Below are 19701 nucleotides of genomic sequence, written 5' to 3' on the forward strand. Positions count from 1 at the left end.
TTATTGTTTTTGCTGTACTTGATTCCCCTCGGTAAAATCATTCAGAGATTTCCTGATGTTTCTAATCACATTTTTGCTGATGACATCCAGCTCTACTGCTCTTTTGTTCCAATTGAGCCCCAAAGGCTGAACAGCTTAGTCAATTGTTTGCTAGAAATCAAACAATGGCTACTCCAACCAGATTTCTTTTTTTTTTTTACCTCTTGAGTGAAAAAACTCTACAGCTAAATGTGGACAAAACTGAAACTCTGGTACTTGCTCATGATAATAAGGTTCCAGGGTTGAGCCAGTACTTAGGTGACTTAGGTCAGTGTGTCAAACTGAGCCTGAGAAACCTGGGTGTTGTATTTGATAAAGACATGTCTCTAGTTTAACACTGCAGAAAACTGACCAGAAACTGTTTCCTTCAACTGAGAAAAATCTCTAAACTTAGGAAAATGTTGTCGGAACATGATCTGGAGCTTTTAATCTACGCGTTTGTTTCTTCTCGTCTGGACTATTGCAACAGTTTGTTTTCATGTCTTAACAAGAAGGCGCTGTCTCGCCTGCAGTTGATTCAGAACTCTGCAGCGAGAATTCTAACCCGCTCAAGTTAAAGAACTTACATTTCTCCGATCCTTAAAAATCTTCACTGGCTTCCAGTTTCTTTCAGGATGAACTTTAAAATTCTGGTTCTTACTTTCAGAGCTATTCATGGTCAGGCTCCTCCTTACATCACTGATCTGATCCAGCCTTACACCCCAGCTCAGGCTCTGAGGTCTGTGGATCAGAATCTACTTATGGTTCCTCGCACACGGTTCAGGACCAGAGGAGATAAATCTTTTCAGGCTGTTGCTCCTAAGCTTTGGTACAATCTTCCTCTTTCTTTGCGCTTGATGGAATCTACTGACTCCTTTAAGAAACATCTTAAGACGTTTCTATTTGTTCAGGCTTTTCCTTGATTTTCTGGAACTCCTGTTGTGTTATCAGTTTTATCTTGCCCTTTAAAGTATATACTTTTTTGAATATTGTTTTGATTGTTTAAGCGCTTTGTGACCCTGGTCTGGAAAAGCGCTATACAAATAAAAATGACTTACTTACTTACTTATACACTTGTACACCGTCCTTCTATTGAGAGCCTTCGAATACATATAGTGCTTGCCAAGAGGAGTCAGTTTAGGTGTCTTGAGCTTCTGAGTAAGATGCCTCCTGGACACCTCGCTGGGGGTTGTTCAGGGAATGTCCCACTAGTATGAGACACCAGGCAAGCAAAGACACAAATGCCAAAGTCTGGAGAATGTCATGTGACAGGATTTATCCAATGTTGCTGGTTTATTGTTGAGCGCGCACACACACACTTTTTATTATCATATTTTAAGATACATACATATAAATATAAATACACATATATAAAAATCATTGTTTCCCTTTCCACAAGGCAGAGAAAATAGCCCATTAGCATTTCGGAAAGAAAGAAAACATCATAGAAACAGAAACACAAAGCTACAATTTGTCATTCAGAATAATATCAGGAAAACAGTTAAAGACAATTGATGATATTTTGATTATGTTCTTCTTAATTAATTTGAAATTTGATTTAGCAAAAAAACCCAAGATTTTCCCAGAGGTGAAAAAAAAAGAATGTGTTTATGTTTATTAGTCCCAGAAATAACAATCCTGTGTGAGTGTTTCAAGTGCACATCCAGCTCTGTATCACTCTGCTGCTGGGAGCATAAACACTTTGTCCTTGAGAGACTTTGGGGGATATCGCAGCAGTAAACGAACAAAAGAGACTATCTTTGTTACTTCTAGTCATTTTAAAAGCCCTTGCTCATGGGCCTCGGGAGAGTTTGTGTATCCAACCTCCTCAAAGAGAAGTCAAGTCTAAGACTGGCTGTGACTTTGCTCCATCATGTTGAAGATCAGACAAACTACAGCAGTCAGAAGCAAGTGCATGGCCTCGTAGAGGAGTTTGGGGGAGAAGACACTCCAGATGAATAGATGGTAGCGCAGGACAGTCACCAAGATGATGAAGGCAGCGGCTGGGATCGACCTTAACAGAGCCAAACAGTAGCAGCCATGACCAATAGAGACGGTACTCCTGCAGACAGAAGGCACAACTTGACGTGGTGGTAATAAAAACAGGTTAAAGACAGACGAGTCTTCATGGACAATCATGGCGAGAAGAGACAGTACCGGACAAAGGCTGTTGGAGATGAAAATGCATCATAGACAAACTCATTTAGCTAGTAATGAACAAGTCAACTCAGATTCCAAAATGACACTAATGTCATGATGGTGTTGGAGCCTTGTCTCCTACACTAGGGGTTCCCAAACTTACCAGGCTTATTATTCTTCTTCATGTCTGTGTTTACTTTTAGGTTAGTTTAGGTTAGGTAGCACTTTATTTATCTTTATTGTTTTTTTCCAATTTGCCACAGCAATACAGCAATTATTCATAAAAATAAATAAAAATAAAATAAGAACAAGGACAAAAAGAAATAAAGAGAAAGAACAAGATCATACAATCCAAGTCTAAAGATAAAGAACATAGATCAAAGAAAAACAACAATGACAAAGGATACAAAGATTAACATAGAACAGAACATCATGATACTTTTACTCCACTCCTGCCCCCAAACTCAGAATTGTACAATCTAATAGCACGAGGAATGAATGAGTCCTTGAGTCTATTTGTTTTGCATCTGGGAAGGAGCATTCGTGCACTCCATCTGCTTCTCTGCTCACTGATGAAAGTGTTAAGAGGATGAATCATCATCCAGGATGGACAGTAGTTTGTCCAGTGATCTCCTCTCAGCAACTGTCACCAGTGAGTCCAGCTTCATGCCAACCACAGAGCCAGCCTTTCTGATCAACCTGTCCAACCTGTTGTTGTTTAGTTTGTGGTTAAACATTTACATTTCAAGAAAAATGTATTAACCCCTTTTATACGCTGATATTTGCTGCTAGAATAGAAAATCTAATACAGAAATAACATATTTATTTTAAAGATTGCCGGTTAGCTTCCAGGTCGGGAGGGAACCGACTTGTGACCTTTAAGTGTGGAGTTTGTATGTTCTCCATGTGTTGCGTGGGTTTACTCCTGGCACTCCAGTTTCCTCCCACTGTCCAAAAACATACAGAGGTTGATTGGGAACTTGGGGAAATTGTCCATGGGTATGAGTGTGTCTGTTTTATTTATTTTTTTATTATCTCTTTTATTATTTCTTTTTTCCTTGCACTTTATTTTTTTCAACTGTGCTGTTGTAAAAGTGTGTTTCCCCTCTGGGGATGAATAAACATTTTCTATTCTATTCTATTCTATTGTGTGTGAATGTGTCTTTGTGTGCCCTGAAACAGAATGGCTTCCCCCGAGGAAACTGGGAAAAACTCCAGCCCCCCCGCAACCCCCATAAGGGAACATGCAGCAAAGTCAATTTATGAATTAGCTCATAATGGTGGCATTGATCTGTACAACATATTTTATCCAACTTTTTTTATAGACTCATTAAGTGTTCGGCAATTTTCAAATTACCCCTTTGGATAGAGTCGCTTTGATGATGTCACAGAACTGTTTCATTCTCTGTGAAAACTACTATCAGAATTATATCTTTTTTTATTAACAAAGTACAACAAAAGTGCTGTTCCATAAAATTTTGTTTAGTGACTCTACTGTTAAGTTCATTCTATCTGGCAAAGGCTTAACGGTTCTGCCAAACCACAGAGGCTTGATGATAAAGAAGGAGGAGAAACAGGATCAGGCCCAATTTGGAGGTGGAAATCTAATCAGATGGCCAGCAAACACACTTTCACTTTAATTTTGAGAACTAACACTGAGCAACTGATTAACAAAACTGTGACACACAAGGAACAAGACATTATATTATCCAAACCGTTGGTAATTAATATGAAATCTTTTAAGACTGTAAAGCATTGTCAAAGCTCGTTGAATTGAAATTCTGATCGAGAGGGTGGGTGTGTTTTTAGCCCCATTCCTTTATAACCACATGCACAACGCTCTGACCAGCTCAGACACAAACATTAGTAACCTGATACACGACATGAAACTTCAAACAATGGCCTTAAAATTGTTACACTGCTGATTGATCTATAGTTTAAAGGTAGATGTGGGCCTCATTAATACAACTATCAATGGGCCACATGCATGTGCCCGGTTGAAGGAAATGTGAAAAATTCTAGCTGTGGGAAATGAACGATTTTGGGATAAGACAAGGGTTCAGGTAGTTTCCATACCGTCGCACCCAACAGCCATTTTACGAGTTAATTGTTAGGAGTTTCTATCCGTTAATACACGCAGGACTGACCAGCCTTTGGACATTGCTGCTTTTTGGGTCGATGATCATGTAAATTGTTTTACCTGACTTTGCATATTTCACAAAATTTTATTTATATTCATTTTATTTTCAACTCATTCCTGTGTCTCCGCCTTTCTTCACCACCCGCACCACCAACACCACCACCATTCCAATTACTCCCAAAGTTTTGGACAAGAACTGGATCATTATGTCCACATCAAGATTCACATACTGCTGAGGAGCAGCAGTTCATAAATGTTTAAATGCTACAGTTGCTGGGACAGTTGCAATAAATGTCGGAGCTTCTTGGTGGGATCAATCAAACACGGCATCAATCAGAAGTACACTTGAACAGCTTCAACAATTGTTCATTTTTTTTCTTGGTTATCGAGCAAAGAGGATGCTCTCAGGACACTGGCTGCTATCAGCAAGGGTCTCTGCAGGTTCTTCACAGCAACAGGAATTTGTTTGATAAAAGTTCCGGGTCGTTCAGCCAACAATTAGGAGAGAGGTTGATTGAGGTAATTCTCTGCTACCCAATTCTTGCAAAAATAAACATTTATCAAAGGCTAAAGGATGAAGGAAGGATCAGACTCACCGCCTTCTCTCGGAGCTGAGGTAGCAGACAAGGTGACAGGCCCAGAGCAGTGGGCCGGCGTAAGTACTGAGAGCAGTCAGGAGGACGGCTGGAGCTTCCACATAACTCTCCAGACCAACAAAGCCAACTGAGATGTCAACAGTGCCGATGTTGTTGGAATTTCCCTGCAGAAGCAGAAAAAAAAAGTTTAACGTCAGAATGATGAGAGAGACTGAGAGAGATAAGTTTGATAACGTTTCTTAAGACCTATTATTTAAATATGTCCATCGTCTTCTATCTCACACTCAGTTCCTAACACAACGACCATCTAACAGTGGCAAAAGATGCCCTCATTGCCAAGAAATATGCAGTTTTATTGTCTTTTAAAGTTTCCAGCCAAAGTTTACGGGGCATAGATGATCCTTAAAACATTATGAACAAACCTAATTCTGAATTTAAAGAGCACCTCTGTTACGAATGAATGAGAAATATATCATTGATATCTTATAGCTTATATAGCTTTGTGTTTCTGCTTTTTTTTTTTCTTTCAAATTGTAATGGCCATTTTCTCTGCCTTGTGGAAAGGGAAACAATGATGACTGTTACTAATAATGTATATGGTCAAATGGTTACCCTCAATTTAATACATTTTTTGAAAGAGTCAATTACAGAGTAATCAAAGGGAATGTCATTTAATTTTGAATATGTTATTGTCCCTTTAGCAAGCGTGTATGAACTTATAAAGCTGGTTCTGTCATTTATTGGCTGAAAGCGACAGATTCCACAAAATGACGCGGAAGCTGCTAAGGGCCAAAAATGTTGGGAGGACTCGAAGCTTTTAAAAAGCTGTAACTGCTTAATATTCGAGCTACATTGCTCTTATTTAGTTTTAAAGTGCCCTTTATAGATAAAGATATAAGAGAAAAGAAAAATTTAAAACAATTCCCAGCAAATCACAATGAGCAAATGCACAATGACTGCTCTGAGGGAAAACTTCCTCATAACAGGCAGAAAGAAAGGGAAATGAATGAATCCGACAAAAATGATCATTTTATTAGATTATTAATTGTGTTGTTGACTATTCAATACTATGTTATTGTCATTTTTACAGATATTTTATGAAAATCTGCAAATATTTCAGTAGACTCAGTAGTAGTTGACTTCTGCAGTTCTATAATATTGTTGTGATTTCCACCTACATAGATGCTGATAGCAGGATTGCCTAATGGGTTGCAGAATAACCAGGAGATGAGAAAAAAGTGGCTCAACCACATAGCAAGGATTGTGTCTCTCACTATGAATCACTAAAAACTGCACTCAGGGATCCAAGAATAAAAATATGGAGCTGGAATCAATGATCATGTCCCCTTTAAGAGTACATCAAGTACATCTTTTGGTGCGACTGGTTTTTGATTGGGTTTGCGAGGACACCTACACACACTGCTAGCAAACACACTCCACATCAGCTGATGGTCCACGTGATAACAATTATTCTTACCACACCATTTACTTATCGGAGAAATTACTGAGTAGCCTGATAATGTCTTGGTGGAGCCTAGTGCAGCACGTACCCCTCCATCAAAAGCTGTTCTTCCTTGAAATGGATTGTCTGCAGGTTGAGAGCTGCATATGGCTCTTTTTAACTTGATCACATGCCAAACTTTGCTGCAATGTTTATGGGCCGTCATGTCGCAATGGTGAAAGGGTAGGAAATGTTGGAGAAAACAATGCTGACAGTGCCCCACAGTTATTATGAAAGATTCAGCAGTACAGTAGAGTTAAAAATTTCATTTAATGTCAACTTGGAGGAGCTAATATGTATAATATATATCTATTTACCTGATACGTGTTGCATGTTTAGAATGCCAAACACTGCCAATCATCACCAACTTGCTTAGGCGCTGGTCTGCCTCTCTCCCCTCTGCCTTCTATTCTTCATACATTTCCTACATCAACGTCATCATCACACTGACATAGTCTCAGATATCTGGCGCTCAAGGTCTTCTTCATGTCAAAATGGGATGCATTTATGACTATTGTGGCATCTGTGATGCAGTTGCAAGTTGCTCCCTGGATGTAGTGCGCCAGTATCATTGGGTAAACCTGGTGAAGGTGTGAAAGAAATGTGACACTGGGAGGGACCAAAGTCAATTCTAATTCATTTCTGGGTCAATTTCATGTAAATACAGGGATAAACTTATTATTCTGGTGATTTGGCTGCAGTATAGAAATGGGTAAATTGTTGTGCTACAAAATAGGAAAGGGCAGCTTTCAATATGTCATATACACCAGGCCTATTCCTCAGAGATTTCTTGAGGGACATCTTTTCAGAAAGTTGTCAGACTTTGAGCTGCTTAACCCCTCTACTAATGTTTATATTGAATAATATGCAAACAGGTGAAAAATATGTACACGATAACTTAGCACGTATTAAAATAACAACTGTCTCCTCACTATATACTCCTTGTAGTCGGTAGGAATCCTGGAGTAAAAAAGGTACATGGGAATGCCTCTGGCATTTTCTTTGTAGGAATCTTTTGTCCATTCATTGTTAAATCTTCCCGTTTTCCATGTGGAATTGAAATCCCTCTGAGAGGACCATGTTGTATTGTTTAAACTGTTCTTCTGCTTACAGTAAAAAAATAATCTTTCCTAAGTCATAATATCTGCAAAAATAGTTTTAAAACTTTTTAATAATGCATCAATTATTCATTGGTAAATAGGACAGTCCAAAATGCTTGAGGGCCACATCTGACTCTCAGGCCTTAAGATGTAGAGCACTGCTAGGCACTATTTTTGTACCTGTTGTATCAAAGAGGTCAAACATGATCAACCTTTGGACAGATACAAATGCGATCTTTAAAAATGCAATTCCTAAATTGCAAAGCTTGTGATTTAATTTAATTTAATGTTAATTTGACTTGACGAGTAGAACAAGCTGAGAAAGACGTCAACACTATGCTTTAACCTTATGTTCAATGACCTCAGACTCAAAAGAAGCTGCCAAAGAGTAAGGCAGCTGTATTGCTAAAATTCTACAGGTGTCTCAACTTCATAGAAGCTGCCAAAACCAAACAATTCAAAACCGCCATATAACCACATCTCGAAACAACATACGGAAAGAATGAGTAGTGAGTTAATAAGACACAAACAGCATGTCAAATATGATAATGGGAGCACAGCTGGAAGAAAGGACCAGACTCCAGTGTTTTAAGCACCGCTTACATGATACATTGAACATTAGTATTGTGACTTGTGCTGCTGGTGCGTGTGTAAAGTTCATTACTGTACAATCACAGAATTCAAAATGTATAAATCATACTCTTAGTGCATCTCCTATAATAAAGATAGATACTAATAATAATAATAAAGGGAAACTCATGTCATACAACAAGCAACTTTTTGAGTGCCGGTGAAACCTATTGCATAACCACGCTTGGTTATTTTTTACATTTGTTGGTGACGACAGCGTGTTATCTCCCTCTCCCGACATCTGTACCAATGATATACAGCTACCGTTATTGAGTGCCGCTGAAAACTATTGCACTCGCTTGGTTATTTTTTACATTTGTTGGTGACGGCAGTGTGTTATCTCCCTCTCCCGACATCTGTAACGCTGATATACAGCTACCGTTATTGAGTGCCGGTGTAACCTATTGCACTCACTTGGTTATTTTTTACATTTGTTGGTGACGGCAGTGTATTCGCTCCCTATCCCGACATTTGTACCGCTGATTTTCAGCTACCGTTATTGAAGTACCTGTGCAACCTATTGCACTCGCTTTTGTTTATATTTTTATATTTGTTGGTGACGACAGCGTATTGGCTCCCTCTCACAGCATTTGTGCTACTTCTATCTCACATGTGTAACACTCGTTGGTGAAGGCTGTGTTTTCGCTCCCACTCCCAGCGTTTGTTGTTTTCTCTGTGTGGCCTGCCGCTCGTTACTAACATGCTTGACGGCCACTCTTGCTCAGCCTGTATGGCTTCTCTGCAGCCTGAAGATGGCCATGATATGTGTCCCTCATGCCTTGGTCCTGAGCATCTGAGGGATGTCTTTCAGAAGATCCCTGCATGAACTGCAGCTTCATGCCCCGGGGAGTAAGGCCTGCCAGACTTGCTGAGGTGGAAAAACTGTTGGGCCTCGTTTCGTGGCCTGAGCAGTTGACCTCAGCCCAGCAGCAGACTCCAGCTCAATCCGGCCAATCTAAACGGCGGGCTGCTGAGACTAGAGGCCCCACTTCTAGGAAGAAGGTTAAAGAGTCCGGACTTGCTTCCAAGGTGGACCAATTAACGGAGGAGGTTAATCAAATGAGATCCTCTTCCTGGCCTTCAAGTCTGGGACTGGTGAAAGAGAGTTTGGTGATCCTGCTCCTCCTCCAGCCATCTTGGAACCGGAGGAAGCTATAATCTCTGTGGTAAACCGATAACAATCTCCATGGCAGCTTCAGCCACTGAGTTCGCCGAATATGGAGAGGATGTGGTGCCCACAGCTCTACTGTTGGTTCTGAAGACGGCTCTATGGGGGCCATCATTCGTACGGCCCTGGCTCGCCTGCAGTTGGATATACCGCAGGCTCAGCCAGCTTCGGTCAGTGCCTTTTTCAGGCGTGGATCAGCTCCCGCCAACTTTACTGTGCGAATATTTGAGGGAGTTGCATGCAAGACTCAACAAGTTCCTGATGGTCTTGAAATTCCACATGCTCAGCCCTGTAGTGGTTCTGCGCACTGTTTCCAGAGAGGAGTGGTTTACTTCAATAGACCTGAAGGATGCTTACTTTCATGTGCCCATAGCACAACACCACAGACAGTTCCAGAGGTTCGCTTTTCAGGGCCGTCATTTTCAGATCAGGGTGCTCCCTTTCGCCGCGGGTATTTACCAGGGTTGTGATGGCAGCCCTCTCGCCCCTGCAGTCGCAGGGCATGAAGATCCTGCCCTATCTAGACGATTGGCTCATCTTTGATCCGTCCCGGTCTCGGGTGACCCTGGACACCACAAGCCTTCTTTCCCATGTGTCTCGACTAGGTCTCAGGGTGAACTCTACAAAGAGTTGCCTAGTTCCCTTGCAGAGCACAATTTTTCTCGGGATGACACTCGATACCGTCTCAATGAAGGCCTTGCCGTCACCACAGCGGGTGGACGACATCCTACGCCTCCTTTCCCTCTTTTACAGGGGCATGTGGTTGCATTACGTGGAGTTTCTGCGACTCTAGGCAAACTGACGGCTGCCGCCACCGTGATCCCTTTGGGGCTGTTGTCGCTACGTCCCCTTCAGAGGTGGCTGAACAGCTTTCATTTGGATGCCAGGTGACACCGGCACAGGAGACTCAAGTTGTCACACCGTTGCTTCCTTGCTCTGGCTCCGTGGAGAGAGAGACATTTTCTCCTCCAGGGCATGCAGATGGGTTCGGTTGCATTCCGTCGAGAGGCCATCACAACAGATGCCTCCCTCTCGGGATGGGGTGCAGTGTGGCAAAACCTGATAGCCCAGGGGCTGTGGTCTACTCAAGACTGCTCGGAGCATATCCATGTTCTAGAGCTATGAGTTGTGTATCTGGACCTGCAGTACTTTCTTCCCTTCCTGAGAGGGCTACATGTGCTTGTGCGGTCAGACAATGTGTCGACCGTATCGCATATAAACCACCAGGGTCGCAGAGCTGCTCTCTCGGGGCAAGCCTCCGCCAGGGGAGTGGCGGCTTTATCCAGAGGTGGTGCTCAATATCTGGGACATCTTCGGCAGACCAGAGGTAGATCTATTTGCCACAGAGGAGTCGACCCATTGCCCCCTCTGGTTCTCCCTGAAAGAGGAAAGCAGTCCTCTGGGCCAGGATGCTCTTGCGCACGACTGGCCAGAAGGTCTCCTCTATGCTTTTCCCCCAATCCCTCTGATTTTTTTTAATACTACAGAGGATCCTCCAGCAGGGTCACAGGCGGCTGTTGGTAGCCCCCTTCTTGCCAGGGAGAACATGGTTTCCACGGCTGCGTAGGCTCTGCCACAGCTCACCATGGTGCCTCCCTGACAGGAAGGATCTCCTGTCTCAGCTAAAGCGAACCTCTTTGCCTGCAGCTATGGGTCTGGCAGCTGCAGGGCCCAACCTGCTCCTGATGGAGTGTTCAGATGCTGTCTGCGATACTATACTAAATTGCTTCAGCGAAGCGTGTCGGAGAACTTCATGCCCTGTCTGTGAGTGAGTCATGTCTGCGGTGGAGCTCAGATGGCTCAGGGGTTACCCTCGGGCCAAATATGGCCTTTCTCCCAAAGGTTCTGTCATTATCGAACCTCAACCGTCCCATTCAAGTGGCACAATTTATTCCCCCGGAAGGGGAAGACAGGTTGGGAATGCTGTGCCCTGTGCGGGCTTTGAGGAGCTATGTAAGTGCAACCGCAAGTATAAGATGGTCGGTGGCCCTATGAAAGGCTGTGCTCTTTCCAAACAGCGACTGTCTCACTGGATCGTAGATGTTATTACCCACGCATATGAAGGAAGTGGTCACCCCCTGCCATCCAGAGCGATGTCTACGTCATGGGTGGCCATACACGGGGTACCCATGGAGGACATCTGTGAGGCAGCGTCATGGGCCTCACCAAGTACTTTTTCAGGTTCTATCGGGTGAACGTCACCACTCCTCATCCATTAGGTGTGGTCCTGTTGCCCGACTCTGCTGCTTCCTCTCAATTAGGTATGTACTGGGATTCCTCGTGAATTTGTTGTTATGGTTCAACCAGTGCTTGAAGTACCGCCTCTGGCGGTCATCAAGGATGAAATAGAACGAAAGTTACGTATGTAACTACGGTTCTACAAGTCCTGGATGACCGCCAGAGTGTTCTGTCACTCAGAATCCTTCTGACTTTGCGAGGAGATTCTGCAGGAACAAATCCTCTGGTCAAGGAAGATATACCATATCCGGGGTCATAAGTGGCTTTGTTGGTATTAACACTCGAACAGCGCATGCGCGAGAGGGATACATTCAGTGCTTGAAGCACAGCCTCTGGCGGTCATCCAGGACTGATTGAACCGTAGTTACATACGTAACCTTCGTTTTATCTCTTCAGTGAGAATAATCCAGTCTGATCTGGGCTTGAAAAAGTTCAGTGAAATCTGTCTGAATGTCTGCCTTAGAGTGCTTGGGCTAAGTATATGACATCAAGTTTGTTCGTTAGTGCAGTCATATCCACAGCAAATCGAGGTCTGGTCTTCATCAGAAAACTCTGGGATGCTGCTCTCTCAGGACACCTTTCAGTACTTTGACCAGGCTCAGCCAGTGATAGCTTATATAACCATGTTCAATCTCATTTTCATCCAAAAATGCAACAAATTGTCTGTGATTTAATGCTCTCATGCTGATGAAGTTAACTCTTTTCATTACAGCATCAACAACATAGTTCATTTTTAACACAGACTTAACAATTTCCCAAAGGAGACCTCCTGAGGGATCAATAAAGTTTTTTTTTTACCTTACAACACTTCCTGATGTAAAAAGTCCTTGTTGGGTTTGCAGTTTGGCTAGCAAAGCATCAGACTCTCTTGCACGCTCTTTATCAGACAGATTTCTGTATTCATCCTCATGCTTTGTCGTGTAATGGCGATTTAAATTATAATCTTTAAACACAGCGACCTGTGAACCACAAATCAGGCACATGGCTTTACTTTTAATTTCTGTAAAAAAAATACCTGGCAGTCCATGTCTTGTTGAAAATATGGCATTCATTGTCAACTTTTCTTTTCTTAGCATTAGCACTCATCTTGAGGGCAGCATCACTTATCCATACAGAAAATAGGCTTTTCAAACGCACAGTTGTATTTCATACTCAACATATATATTTTTTAAATTTATGTTGTAATGTAATTTATGATTGGCCTCACGCGGGCAGCTTCGCGTTGCAAGTGAGATATCAGCTTGACTGAGTAAAACTCCAGTCATTGATTATCCATGACAGCCCTCAGTGTAGCAAGAAGACATTTCATTGCCTCTGGTCGAGGTAAAATAACAAGATGGGCATCACTTAGGTGGCACACACGACTAATGTGAGTGTGGAGGTGTGGTTGCTAGACAACAGTGTGGCAGTTTCTTCGGAGAGCTCAGAAGGTGAGAGGTGCAGCTAAGATGTCTATAATTCACAAACGATCAGGCTTCAGGACGAGGGCAGAATCAGACCTGATGTGTCAAGAAACAATACTATGAGCTTGGTGATGTTTGTCTAATTTTCATTTAAAAAATATGACTTTTGAAATAATGCAAATAGAACAAAACCCTCAAGCCAGCTGCTCTTTAAGATACATCTGTGAATATCTCAGACGGACTACTCTATAATTTCAAGTGGCAAAGGTGAGACATATTTTACAGACATTTAAATAAGAGAACTCCATAATAAATGTTAAGTCTTTTAATCCATTGTTAACCTATTTGTTAAAGTAAATTTCAGTTCTTAACATTTTGAAAAATACATGCATACAAATATATACTTATTTATATATATTTATTATATTTATTTTGTTCATGAAGTTGAACCATTTACGCACCTGGAAGTAGAAGAAGGCCTGTCCAAACCAGTAATGCATGATGGTGGTCTGGGCTGCATCGTAGTGGAGCTTCTTCCAAATGAACTGGCTCATGAGTGTCTGGATAAGCAAGCTGCAGCAGAGGACTGGCATGTTGTGGGCACGGAACAAAAGCGAGGCCAACAGAACCAGGCCGCTGTAGATCTCCCACAATCCTCTACTCATCAACTTTGCGTCTGCGGTGATGATCTGGGAGCGCAACAAGTCCTTGGTGCCGGAAAAGAGGATGCCCAGGACAAAGACGTAGACGAAGCGTGCCTCCACTGTTCCTCTGGAAAGCAACAATTTTGATAAGGTTATCACATTAACTAGGATTGTGGCAAATGTAAAATGTATTTTATCTATTCCTGAAAAGTAAACCAAGGAAGAAACTTAAAAACAAGCTTGAAAAGTAAATTTTGTTTGACATTGCATAAAAGTTTTTTTTTTTCTTAAGTTCGTCAAACCTGATGAATTGATTTAGTTGTGAAGCACATTTTAGATATGTCCAATGAAGAAACTACTTTTTGTCTAAATAAATAAAAATGAATCGTTTCAATCAAGTAAAATCCATTTTATGCATGCTTTTTGCTGTGTATTAAATGGTAATTAAGTAAATTAAAAAAAGGTTTAAACAACTAATTGAAAAAATGTGCAGGAAATAATTATATATTGAGCCCCCAAATACACTGACACAAACTGCAAGTTTACTTGCAAGCTACTTCAATGAAAAATTGAATGACTACTACAAGCCACCTTTTTCAGCAAGTAGATTAGGAGAAGGAGCAGTCAGAGCAAAGATGCCATTTTCTCTCACAAGAGACCTCTTCCAGCACATCTGCGAGAACAATGAGCTTAATAGGTTGCATCTCTAACATGGCCAAGGGACCCCTTGAGGTCTTCTCCCAGTTGGACATGCCTGCACATCCCAATATGATATCCAAAACATTAATAAGTATAAATGAAACTCCATTTTAATTTCTACACCCGTGCTGCCAATCCACATCTTGCATTTTTTAAAGAGGGAAGCTTAAGCCCACCTATTTCACATGGAATTAGGTAGTGCTTCAGGAAGTTCTTGAAAATAATCCAAAATCTGGGTAGAGTAATCATTTTAATGAAATGTATTCGCTCAAAAATTGATATGGGCAAGTTGAGCCAGCGATCCAATTAATCAGTTAGCAAATAATTATGATTCGCAGAGACAGATCACTAGAAGACCTCAAAAAATATGTATTTACTCTCACAGAACCTTTATTACTCTCTTGACAATATTTTACCTATTTGGCTAAAAGAAAAAAGTAAGCACCTTTTCCTCATCTGTAAGTCATATAAATGAATGAAAAAGCTGCAACTTAGGGAGGAAACCAGAAAAACCGAGGGATACCAGAATACAATAACACAGTGAACGTAAAAACCACAGGAAATGTACTGCCTCCCTTAGAGTACAGCTTTAACAGTAAAGGAAACAATTGGGGGGAGTTTAGTAAAACCTAAGTGATGATTTAGAGGTTTAACAATTACATTACAATACTTTTATTTCAAAGTCTCTCAGCAAGTCACTATTGTGAGCGAGGAACAAAAGTTTGGCTCTCAAAACTGCAAGTTGGCAAAAACGGACTAACATTCAGTCAATCTTCAGCCAGAAGATTCAAGAGGGAAAATTTTGCAGTGACTTCTTGGCATTGCAGGGAATTATTCAGATTTATTTTGGCAGCAACATTTGTTTACATCATCGCTGATCCTCCAAGGATGTCTGGAAATATAGAATCCCTATTTTAGGAGGCAGAAATATTAAAAAAAAAAAATATCTTAAAGAAGTGACTCTTAAGTCACTAAATATCTGATTATTAGCATAACTCCATGTGCTTGAAACTCTGAAATAGGAAAAAGCTTCCATTGGAAATCTGGAGAAAATGGAGAGCTGTTGACTCATGTGCCATCCATTAGTTTAAATAACAGCTGTGTTGAAGCAGCATGTTATGACACCCTAAGAAGCATTATGTGGACAATATTTTAACAGCAGTTGTGAGAGGCTATAAAACAGAAAGGAACAAGAAGCCATAACTTCCTAAGAAGAAGTGTAGAGTCAGCAAATGTCAGGCGAGATGAAAGCTTATAACTCCTGCCTAGTTCTTCTGTTTAAATTTGAAAATTAGCTGGCGTTTCCACTGTGATGGCAAACATTGATCAATGAGTCGAGCAGGGATGAATGCCTTTTAAAGAATAAAAATAAAAATTCTGAACAACGATTTTGTAGTACGACAATTAATGGTGTAGAAGATCTCCTTACTTTTCCATTACCTTCATTACAACAACTCTTTTGAGTACATACCAAGGATAAGTTTTACATTCTTCAACTATGAATGAGACAAGCCTCCAAACTCATTAACAGGAATCAAGCTTTTGACTTTCATATTTGAAGTCAAATGTCTTTCTCCCTCTCAAGTCTAAGCTACATTTTTTGCCATGCTTTACAAGGCTATGATCTACCAAACCATGGACGGGTTGCGATGTCTAACGACACTCCGCGGCCTGGTCTTCCGTGCTGGTAAAGTCAGACCAAAGATGGAGTTTGCATCTCAACTCTAATATAAATTAACCTTAAGTAACTCTATGACGAGCTATCACCTCTGTAGTCAGCCTTTAGCTGTACAGCGGTTTCAACTTGAAGTTGCCAACAGAACTTGGGGTAAGGCAATAAATATCCAACCTAACTTATTAATGATGCACACAAAACGGCCACCTCCCGTGATGCATCCCTGCCCAATAGTGAAAGCTGATTGGTCGCTTCAAATATCTCAATGATATTTAAATGAACCAGAAGCAGTGATTCTCTTCTTCAGGGTTTTCATTTGATCAGAAAACAAATGAAAACTTTTTGATAAATGATTTTGAACTGGATTAAAATGATTTCGAACTGGATTAAATGAAATGAATCACATATCTTAAGATTTAATTGAACAATTGTAAAACTGCAAATCAGTAACTTAAAGCGCTGAGTTGTGATGATGAAGATTGTCTGATGTCACTGAGCTACATTAAAATGTGAGGGTCATCCGGGCAACACACGCGCATATTATAATTATATTTATAGAATTAAAAATATTTTGTTAAAAAAATCCCCATGTGATGTGCATTAATATAATTTGTTTTTTGAGGAGATAGCTTCGATCACGTGATCACACGAGGAAAAAAATGGCTTTCTTCAGTTTGATATAAGTGATGTGATGTTGTTTCACAAGAACGTCTATGACTCTTGTAGACTCCACTTCAAGCGATCAAACGCAAATAATTTTGTTTTGTTGTATTACATAAACAGATCTTATTCCTTATATACGTGTATTAATATTTGATCAATTTATTTTAATACAAAGGTTGAACAAAATCCAAGAAGCTTTACTTGTGTACATTAGTCATTTATAAAAATACATTTAAATACATCAGCTGGATGTCAGTGGATTCACTTCACTGTTATGTCATCACTGCATGTTGTTGCTTTTGGAAGTCCAACAGAGCTCCAACAAGCCCAAAATGGCGCACAGACACAATGTCCTGCTTAAAAGCTAACTATTAATTGATTTAAGTACCTCTTAAATTGATCTTGGACCTCCATTGTACTCATCAGCATGTGTCTGTTTGTACAAAACTCTCTTTTAATTAAAAAATAAGATAAGCGATAATATCTTACACAAACCATGGCCACTTTTCTGTGATTGTTTTTTCCAACCGTGCATCATCAATCCCGGAAGTTTACACTTCCAAGGGACTTTAACAAAGAGGGGCGTAACTACAGCTGTCTGGAGGAGGAGCAGAGCCCATTATTACATCATAATCACCAAAATTTCAGATAGAAAAACTTTAATCTGCAAATAAATATACTGTATATATGTATGTATACTTCCAAATTAAAGTTTTTTACAAAACCAACGCAGTCAGACTTACATTTGTAACAAGATAATAACAGAACCTGCAGCAGAAGAGCTAATTAATCATTACATTAATCCCTCTGGAGAGCTCCTTCGGCAAATTAGGTTAGGTTGTCTCTGTTCGTCATTAAAATTTGGGCGCACCTGCGCAACACAAACACACACATATTATTATTATATTTATAGAATAAAGGGGTTTTCTGTTTACATGAAGTCATCATGTGATTGTGCTGTTATAGCACCTAGCACGTGACCACACAATGTAAACAGGCTTTTGCCGCATTCTAATTTCAACCTTTATAGCTTCATTTTTAAACAAAGGGCTGACAGTGATTCCATCTGTTATTAGATGACTGCGACTCTTGTAGAGAAGACTTATGCAAACTAATGGGATCCTGTACTTTGATATATGATAAAAAAATGTATCCAGTTATATCAGCCATTTTTTCTGAATTGTGTGAAAAACCTCAAAAACAAGCAGTATAAAACGATCATGTGGTCATAATCAATGAGATTAAAATGAGAAATATATTTATAAGTGTGAATAATTTGCTATCCACTCATGTCACTGCAAACATGCATACATATGTGCGGTAATATCTGACCAATTTTAATTGTCAATTTGTCTCTGATGTGCACAAAGGCTTCAACATGAGGCCCCTGCAAACTGAAACACTGCTTTCATAAACACAGTCATACTCATATCTGAAACACTGCCAAATGTTTACATGAAACTAATGTAAATTAAATTAATCTGCGGTGTGAGAAGCACGACCACTTCTGGGAGATATTTGTGGAGGTTGGACGGAGTAAATTTGTTACACGGAATCATCAATAGCTGACGTAAACAAAATAAGGACAAAATGACTAAATCAAAAGAACTAGTATGAGAATAACAACATGAACAATAACATGGACAAGAACATGAACGACAAAAAAAATGGGGGACAAATTAAGTGAAAACCGAATTTAATGCTTCACTGGTATGAACTGACCATCACATGACGCAGGAGGAAATTAAATTTACAAAGTGTGATAGCATCAGGTGAATCAGAAGAGAGAAAGAGGAACATTTATGTGCTAAGCACTTTGCTGGCACATTGCAACTCTGGGACTAAAACTCTGCCAGGAGAAGACATTATTTGAAGGTCGTGATACATTCAGGGCAGGTTTAAGGTGCATGAAGATGTAAAATGTGAGCTGGAGTACTAAAGCAGAAACATTGAAAACCTGATGTTCATGACTTTATTTCTGAATGAAAAATAATGAAAACAAAAGACTTGGAACATTATTATTAGATGGTTTGAGGATGCTGATCATCATTTATGGTGTCACCGTACATTATTAATCCTAAAAGATGCCACCTCTAAGGGATAAAGGTATATAAACAACAAGGGTGTCATAACATCGGGCTCCAGAAGGAGTGAAGCACATTACTGCTTCATAACAGGCTGCGCTCTCGTTCAGTCCCGTTCGCAAAGATTTCGTACAGGAGAGGAATTCAAAAATGATTAAATGAGCAATGTCATGATGAGGGACTTACTGAATACTTGAGAGGAAGACAACCTCTGAAATACATGTGAAAGTCAGAAAAGTTGGGTTTTCGCATTAGTTGCCCTATAATGAAATTGTATATTTTAATACAATATAATAATAACTAATTCTTAAGTTTGTGCCAGTTAGGCCTCATCCTAAAGAAGTCTTGAATCTTTTCATGTACCCTCACATCTGACTCTACTTCACTCTTCATAATTAATTCATAATTAACATTTTATCTGTCTTATCAGTGTTATTACCTAAATTTTCTTTCACTTCATGTAGTTGTTGTTTGATAGACGTGGTCACTTACGCTGTTGGAAATTCATTACATGCTGAAGAAACACACCTCAGGTAGCAGGCTACATTTTTAAATTGTGATAAACATATTGTGAAACGGCTGCTTTTCACACTGTATCTAAATTAGTGTATTTACTTGAGAAGGAAGAAAGTTATTCTTTTTTTTAACAGATGAAACAAGAGATTGGTTTAAGTTCTGAAAAAATAAATGAAGAGCCTTCTTCTTATGCACCCATAAACCATGCTTGGATTCCATTCTGTGTGTGTAAGGTGCACAGGTGCTCCGAGATGGGAAGGAATACATTTCCATTTGAAACAAGCATTGCATTGAATTGGAAACCAAGTACAAAAGCCGTCTGGTGATGAATCCGAAACTGATAAAATGGGATGTGACATGCATGAGTGCATACACACAGTCAAAGCCTCAAACCACATATTCCTTCCATGTACTCTAGATATACTCATAGACAACTTAACATAGAATATTGAACATAGAATATTGAAACTTTTGAATTGAGAGTTGG

General features: G+C 40.1%; 1 protein-coding gene across 1 annotated transcript in view; it reads right to left on the reverse strand.

Moving 5' to 3' along the window:
* Nucleotides 1-1282: 1282 nt before the first annotated feature.
* The window catches only part of pigg (phosphatidylinositol glycan anchor biosynthesis class G (EMM blood group)), an 86494-nt gene continuing 68075 nt past the window's right edge, over nucleotides 1283-19701 (reverse strand). Inside the window, exons 11-13 of the mRNA XM_087799396.1 lie at nucleotides 13395-13704; nucleotides 4894-5057; nucleotides 1283-2080 (exon numbers count right to left, since the gene is read on the reverse strand). Of these exons, the coding sequence (XP_087655522.1) occupies nucleotides 1864-2080; nucleotides 4894-5057; nucleotides 13395-13704 (691 nt within the window). The 3' untranslated portion in view covers nucleotides 1283-1863. The remainder of the gene's footprint in view (nucleotides 2081-4893; nucleotides 5058-13394; nucleotides 13705-19701) is intronic.

The sequence above is a fragment of the Callionymus lyra genome, chromosome 9, assembly GCF_982586985.1.
Source record: "Callionymus lyra chromosome 9, fCalLyr1.hap1.1, whole genome shotgun sequence".
NCBI classification, from domain to species: domain Eukaryota; kingdom Metazoa; phylum Chordata; class Actinopteri; order Syngnathiformes; family Callionymidae; genus Callionymus; species Callionymus lyra.